The 7,827-nt window shown below is 37.1% G+C and overlaps 2 protein-coding genes across 2 annotated transcripts in view; one reads left to right on the top strand and one right to left on the bottom strand.

The window, feature by feature from the left end:
• ENH_00003080 (Sf3a3 protein, related) overlaps window positions 1-3,238 on the top strand; it is a gene marked incomplete at both ends in the record, with an annotated part of 5,081 nt that extends 1,843 nt beyond the window's left edge. The window contains 2 exons of the mRNA XM_013578291.1: window positions 231-364; window positions 3,140-3,238. Of these exons, the coding sequence (XP_013433745.1) occupies window positions 231-364; window positions 3,140-3,238 (233 nt within the window). The remainder of the gene's footprint in view (window positions 1-230; window positions 365-3,139) is intronic.
• A 1,060-nt stretch (window positions 3,239-4,298) lies between these two features.
• ENH_00003090 (hypothetical protein, conserved) lies at window positions 4,299-4,571 on the bottom strand (the record flags this gene model as incomplete). Its single annotated transcript, XM_013578292.1, has 1 exon — window positions 4,299-4,571. One exon carries the CDS (start codon window positions 4,569-4,571, stop codon window positions 4,299-4,301), a length of 273 nt encoding a protein of 90 aa, XP_013433746.1.
• Between the last annotated feature and the right edge of the window lie 3,256 nt (window positions 4,572-7,827).

Genomic DNA, 7,827 nt, shown 5'->3' on the forward strand with positions numbered 1-7,827 from the left:
TTATTTCTTTTGTTTCTTTTTATTTCTTTTATTTCTTTTATTTTTTTATATCACTTTACTCTATTTGTGTCTCCTGTCTCCTTTTTGTCTCTTTTTTGGATTTTTTTGCGTCATTTTTTTTGCTTTTTCTGTCTCCGAGTCTCTTTGAAGGTTTTGCATTTGAAAAGTCCTTCAAATCAGTTATATTTTCTTTTTATTTTCTTTTTATTTTCTTTTTTTTTCCTTTTTAGGTCAAGAATTCAAATGCGAAATCTGCGGAAACTTCAGCTACTGGGGCCGCAGGGCCTTCGAGAGACACTTCGCCGAATGGAGACACTCCTTCGGCATGCGCTGTCTCAAAATTCCAAACACCACTCACTTCAAGGTCTTTTTCTCTTTTTTTTCTCTTTTTTTCTTATTTTTTGTCTCTTTTTGTCTCCTTTTTTGTCTCTTTTTGTCTCCTTTTTTGTCTCCTTTTTTGTCTCTTTTTGTCCCCCTTTTTGTCTCCTTTTTGTCTCCTCAGCGAGCTGCTTTTTGTCTCTTTTTGAGGCTGCTTTTGTCTCCTTTTGGGGCTTTTTTGGCGCTCTTTGTCCCTTTTTTTGTCTCCTTTTTGTCTCCTTTTTGTCCCCTTATTTGTCTCTTTTTTGTCTCCTTTTTATCTCCCTACTTCCCTTTCTATTTGTCTCCTTTTCTCTCTTTTTTTCTCCTTTTTGTCCTTTTCTGTCTCTTTTTGTCTCTTTTTTGTCTCTTTTTATCTCCTCACTAGTCTCTTTTTGTCTCCTTTTTTGTCTCCTTTTATCTTCTGATTTGTCTGTTCTTTCTCTCTTCATTTGGCCCCTCTTTGTCTAATTATTTGTCTCCTTTTTGTCTCCTTTTTATTTCTTCATTGTCTCCTTTTTATTTCTTTATTGTCGCCTTTTTATTTCTTTATTGTCTCCTTTTTATTTCCTTTTTGTTTCTTTATTGTCTCCTTTTTATTTCTTTTTTGTCTCCTTTCTATTTCCCTTTTGTCTCCTTTTTATTTATCTTTTGTCTCCTTTTTGTCTCCTTCCCATTTCTCTTTTGTTTTTTTTGTCTCTTTTTTTTTCTCCTCAAATTCTAAATGAATAAAGAGATTTGGACATGATGTTGTAGTAAGTTCGAGGGTTTAGGGTTTTGGCAGTTTGTGTCTCCTTTTTCGTCTCTTTCTCGACGCTCTTTAAACTTCTATTGAAATAGGGTTTAGGGTTTTGGCAGTTTGTGTCTCCTTTTTCGTCTCTTTCTCGACGCTCTTTAAACTTCTATTGAAATTGTCTCATAAGAAGTGTCTCCTTTTTAAACAATTCTCCTTTTATTAAAAGTGTCTCCTTTTATTAAAAGTGTCTCCTTTTATTTAAAGTGTCTCCTTTTATTTAAAGTGTCTCCTTTTATTTAAAGTGTCTCCTTTTATTCAAAGTGTCTCCTTTTAAATAGTATCTCTCTCGGACAAATAAATGGCAAAAAGGAGACAAAAAGGAAACAAAAAATTAAAAAAAGAAAAGAGAAAAAAGGAGACAAAAAGGAAATGAAAAAGAGACAAAAAGGAGACAAAAAGGAAATGAAAAAGAGACAAAAAGGAAATAAAAAAGAGACAAAAAAGGGAAAAAAAGAAAATTAAAAAAGAAAAAATTATCTTTTTCGAATGTCTCCTTTGGATGGAGAGAAGAGTGTCTCTTTTCAAATTGTCTCCTTTTAAATTCTTTTAAACTTTCTTTTTAAATTATCTCCTTTTAAATTATCTCTTTTTAAATTGTCTCTTTTAAATTGTCTCCTTTTAAATTATCTTTTTAAATTCTTTTAAACTTTCTTTTTAAATTGTCTCCTTTTAAATTGTCTCTTTTCAAATTGTCTCCTTTTAAATTGTCTTTTTAAATTGTCTCCTTTTAGATTCTAAAATTTCTTTTCAAAATCCTTTTTTAAATTGTCTCTTTTTAAATTGTCTCTTTTAAAATTATATCTTTTTAAATTATCTTTTTAAATTATCTTTTAAAATTGTCTCTTTTTTAATTCTCTTTTTAAATTGTCTCCTCCTTGGTTTTGTCTTTTGTGATTTTCTTTTTTAGAAGTGTCTCCTTTTCAAAACTGTCTCCTTTTAAAGCTCTTTTTAAAACTGTCTCCTTTTAAAACTCTTTTTAAAACTGTCTCCTTTTTAAAACTCTTTTTAAAACTCTCCTTTTTAAAACTCTTTTTAATGCCGTCTCCTTTTTAAAACTATCTCCTTTTTAAAAGTGTCTCCTTTTTAAAACTGTCTCCTTTTTTTAAAACTGTCTCCTTTTTTTAAAACTGTCTCCTTTTAAAAAGTGTCTCCTTTCAAAAACTCTTCTTTTTAAAACTATTTTCTTTTTTGAAGCTCTCTTTTCTCAAACTGTACTCCTATTTAAAACTGTCTCCTTTTCAAAATAAAGTGTCTCCTTTTAAAACACAAGCGTCTCCTCCTAAACAAAAGACAGAGCTTTTTAAAACAAAAGTGTCTCCTTTCTAAATAAAAGTGTCTCCTTTTAAAACAAAAGTGTCTCCTTTTAAAACGAAAGTGTCTTCTTTCACAACAAACTGTCTCGTCTCAAAACAAAGTGTCTCCTTTTTAAAAAAAATAAAGTGTCTCCTTTCAAAACAAAAACGTCTCCTTTTAAAAATAAAAATGATAAAAATAAAAAAATGTCTCCTTTTAAAACAAAAGTGTCTCCTTTCATTAATTAAAAATAAAAAAAGTGTTTCCTTTTAAAATGAAAGTGTCTCCTTTTATTAATTAAAAGCAAAGAAAATTAATAAAAGTGTCTCCTTTTAAGATGAAAGTGTCTCCTTTTACTAATGAAAAAGAAAAGAATAAAAAAATAAAAAAGTGTCTCCTTTTAAGATGAAAGTGTCTCCTTTTATTAATGAAAAAAAAAAGAATAAATAAAAGAAATACAAAAGTGTCTCCTTTAAAAAAGTGTCTCCTTTTAAAAAGTGTCTCCTTTTTAAATAAATAAAAGTGTCTCCTTTTTAAATAAAACTGTCTCCTTTTATTAATTAAAAATAAATAAAAATAAAGTGTCTCCTTTTTAAAAAGTGTCTCCTTTTATTAATTAAAAACAAAAAAAATAATAAAAATAATAAAAAGTGTCTCCTTTTAAAAAGTGTCTCCTTTGAACTGCTGCTGCAGGCCTTCAAACAAGACCAGGAGTTGGAGTGCGAAGACGCCGACGGAAACGTAATGAGCCTCAGGGCCTTCGAAGACCTCAGGAGACAGGGACTGCTTTAAATTGCTGCTGCTGCTGCTGCTGCAGTAGCTGCTGCTGCTGCTGCTGCAGTAGCTGCTGCTGCAGTAGCTGCTGCTGCTGCTGCAGTAGCTGCTGCTGCTGCTGTCGTAGTAGTAGCTGCTGCGTCAGTTGCTGTAGTAGCAGCAGCTGCAGCAGCTGCAGCAACTGCTGCGTCAGTTGCTGTAGCAGCAGCAGCTGCAGCAGCTGCAGCAACTGCTGCGTCAGTTGCTGTAGCAGCAGCAGCTGCAGCAGCTGCTGCGTTAGTTGCTGCAGCAGCAGCTGCGGCGGCCGCGGCTTTGCATCTGGACCAGTGGGAGAGGTGGAGTTGCTGGTGCTGCTGCTGCTGCAGCAGCAGCTGCAGCAGCTGCAGCAGCTGCAGCAGCTGCAGCAGCTGCAGCAGCTGCAGCTGCAGCAGCATCTTTTGTATTTTTTCATTAGTAATGGACGCAGCAAACGCAATTGCTACTTTGTTTTCTTCGAGCTTCTTGCTGCTAGTCTCTGCTTTCGAGGGTTTAGGGTTTAGGGTTTAGGGTTTAGGGTTTGGAGGAGACAGCTGGAGACTGGCGTAGAGGTGCAGGGTCTGAGGTGTACAGACAGCGCAGCTGGGCGAAGCAAACGCAAGAAGCTTTTTGTCTCCTTTTGATTTATTTAATTTAAATAAATCAAAAGAAACTTTTTGTCTCTTTTGGATTTATTTAATTCACTTTTGATTTATTTAATTTAAATAAATCAAAAGAAACTTTTTGTCTCTTTTGGATTTATTTAATTCAAATAAGTCCAAAGAATGTTTAGTTTTAAAAGTATTTAAAAATGTGCAAAGACACATTTTAAAATATATATTTTACGCAATATCAATGCATTTACACAGATGAGCTGCTGCAGCAGCAGCAGCAGCAGCAGCAGCAAACTGCAGCAGCAGCAGCAGCTGCTGCAGCAGCAGCAGCTGCTGCAGCAGCAGCAGCAAACTGCAGCAGCAGCAGCTGCTGCTGCAGCAAACTGCAGCAGCAGCAGCAGCAGCTAAGGGCCCCCTTTCTTTCCCAAGGGCCTTCACCAAGCCAGCGCCTAGGGCGCTGTCTCCTCAAGGGGCCCCTCAGGGGCCCCCAGGGGGCCCCCCTCCTCGAGGGGCCCCTCGGGGGCCCCCAGGGGGGCCCCCTCCTCTAGGGGCCCCTCGGGGGCCCCCAGGGGGGCCCCCTCCTCGAGGGGCCCCTCCGAGGGGGCCCCCAGAGATGTGGCCTTCTGAATAAGTTTGTCGATTTGTTCCAAAGTGAGTTCTTCTGCTTCTTTTTGTCCCGGGAAAGCCCCAAAAGTCTCCTCGAGGCGACTGCATGCATGCATGCATGCAAGCGCTGAAAGCTAGGGTTTAGGGTTTGCATGCATGCATGCATGCAAGCGCTGAAAGCTAGGGTTTAGGGTTTGCATGCATGCATGCATGCATGCGAGCTAGGGTTTAGGGTTTAGCGTCTGCATGCATGCATGCATGCGAGCTAGGGTTTAGGGTTTAGGGTTTGGGCGGACGGGCAGCCGCGGCAAGGCGCCCCGCGGCTGCATGCGGGAGGCAGCAGCCGCGAAGGCTAGGGTTTAGGGTTTAGGGTTTAGGGTTTAGGGTTTACAGGCAAGCAGCAGCGAGGGGGCCCCTGCAAAGAGTCCCGAAGAGGAAAAGGGCTGCATGCGAGGGGGAGTTGGGATCGTGTTCAACTGTGAGGTTTCCGATCCCAAAAGGAGACACTGACCGCCGCGCCTTCACTGCAGCAAACCCGCAAACCCTCGAGGGTTTAGGGTTTAGGGTTTAGGGTCTAGGGTTTAGCGTTCGGCGGACACACCCAGCGAGCCCCCACCGAGACACAACCACACCCGCAGGCCCGCGCCTATCCAGCTAGCTAGCTAGCTAGCTAGCTAGCTAGTTAGCTAGCTAACTAGTTAGCTAGCTAGCTAATTAACTAGCTAGCTAGCTAGCTAGCTAGTTAATTAGCTAGCTAACCAACTAAGTAGCTACCCAGGGGCTAGTAAGCTAGCTAACTAGCTAGCTAGCCAGTCAGCTAGCTACCTAGCTAGTTAGCTAGCTAGCTAGCTACTTAGCTAGCTGGCTAGCTAGCTAGCTAGCTAACTAGTGGGAGTTGGCGGTGCGAGTGTGAGACCTGCTGCGAAGAAGCGGCTGCGGGGCTGCGGGGCTGCAAAGGCGTGGAGGGATTAGGGTTTAGGGTTTGGAGGGTTTAGGGTTTAGGGTTTAGGGTTTAGGGTTTACCGCCGGGGTAAGAGGTGAAGCGGCGGAGAAGGCCAGTGTCTCCTTGAAGGGCCTTTTGGTAAAGCTGGGCCATTCGGGTGTCTCTACACAACTCAGAGTAAAACAGGGATCGAGCCAAGTGGGATCGACACCACTGGACCGCGGAGGAGACACTTGTGGGGCCCCACACTTCGCCTCCTGCTGCTGCTGCTGCTGCTGCTGCTGCTGCTGCTGCTGCTGCTGCTGCAGCGGGAGAAGGCACGATTTCCGGCAAAGACTGCGCGAGACACAAAGGAGACAAATGCGAAAGGAGACAAATTTCGAAAGGAGACAAATTAGTTTAAAGATCAAATTAGTTTAAAGATTAAATTGTTTTAAAGATCAAATATCAAATAATTAAAAATATCAAATAATTAAAAAGATCAAATTATTTTAAAGATCAAATTATTTTAAAGATCAAATTGTTTTAAAGATCAAATTATTTAAAAGATCAAATTATTTTAAAGATTAAATTATTTTAAAGATGAAATTGTTTAAAAGAGACAAATTGTTTTAAAAGATCAAATTGTTTAAGAGACAGTTTAAGTTATTTGCAAATATCAAATTATGATTAAAAGGAAATAAAAATTGTAAAAGGAGACAAATTATTTCTAGAGATAAAATGATTTGAAAGAAATAAATTATTTAAAAGAGACAAATGAAGAAAAAGAGACAAAAGAATGCAAAAATTATAAAGATATATTATTTAAAGGAGACAAATTATTTAAAAGAAATAAAATGATTTAAAGGAGACAAAAATTGTGAAAGGAGACAAATTATTTAAAGGACATAAAAGATATAAAAGGAGTAAAGGAAATAAAAATGATAAAAGGAAATGCAAATGGTAAAAGGAGACAAAATTATAAAAGGAAACAAAATGATTTAGGAGACAAATAGAAATGAAAATAATAATAAAGGAGACAAAAAGAAACAAATTAAAAACAAAAGAATGAAAGGAGACAAAATGTGATTAAAAGGAGACAAAAGAAATAAAAGGAGACAAAAGATGGAAAGGAAACAAAAAATAAAAAAGAAATGAGAAAAATAAAAAGGAGACAAAAAGAAATTAATAAAAACACAAAAAGATGAAAGAGACAGAAAAATAAAGACAAAAAGGAGACAAAAGGAGACACAACATCCATATTAGTAAAAAATATATTACATATATTTTTATTTGTTGTAAATATTTGTATTTATAATATATATTTATATTTATTTCATATATTTATATTTATTTAATTTATATATATATTATGTTTGAATAAAATTAAAAAGGAGACAAAAAGGAGACATAAGATTCGAAGGACAAAAGGAGACCAATAAGAAAATTAAAGAAATAAAAAACAAAAAAGAAAAAAAGAAAAAGAGACAAATAAAGAAACAAAAAGAATAAAAGAGTAAAAAGGAGACAAAGAAAACAAAAAGAGACAAAAAAGGGTAAATGAAAAGGCCAAAAGGAGACAAATAAGGAGACACAAAAGGGATAAATAAGGAGACAAAAAGAGACAAAAAAGGAAGTTAAAATGGAATAAATGAAGAGACAAAAATGATATAAAAAAGGAGAAAGAAATGAAATAAATAATGAAAATATTAGGGAGACGGAAAGGAGACAAATGAAGAGTCAAGAAGAGCAAAAAAGGAAACAAAAAAGGATCATTAAAAAGACAAAAAGGGACAAATAAGGAGACAAAAGGGGACAAATAAGGAAACACAAAAGGAACAAAAAAAGGAACAAAAAGGAGCAAATAAGGAGACAAAAAGGGACAAATAAGAAAACAAGGAGACAAAAAAGGACTAATGAGGAGACAAAAGGGAGACAGAAAAAGAGACAAAAAGGAGAGATGAAAAAGGAGACAAGAAAGAAAAAAGAAGGACAAAAGAGACAAAGAAAGAGACAAAAAGGACACAAAAAGGAGACAAAAAAGAGATAAAAAAGGAGACAAAAGGAGCAAAAGAGACAAAGAAATGGAGATAAAGAGGGAGGCAAAAAGGGACAAAATGCGATAAAGCTGGAGACAAAAAAGAAGCAAAAAGGGGACAAAAAGGGGCAAAAAAGAAACAGAAAAGAGACAAAAAAGAGACAAAAAAGAGACAAAAAAGAGACAAAAGGAGACATAAAAGAAACAAGGAAGCAGTAAGGGCCCGAGCAGCAAAAAGAGAGAAGCAGCAGGACCCAAAAGGAGACAAAAGAGACAAAAGGAGACAAATGAAAAAAAGGAAAAATAAAAAAGAAAAAGGAGACAGAAAAGGAGACAGGCGGAAAAACGGGCAGCCTGGAGTACCTCCATATGCCCGCAGACTGGCCTCGGCGCGGAGGGTTCAGGGGCTAGG

This window comes from Eimeria necatrix, genomic scaffold (genome assembly GCF_000499385.1).
Source record: "Eimeria necatrix Houghton genomic scaffold, Enh_scaff1098, whole genome shotgun sequence".
NCBI classification, from domain to species: domain Eukaryota; phylum Apicomplexa; class Conoidasida; order Eucoccidiorida; family Eimeriidae; genus Eimeria; species Eimeria necatrix.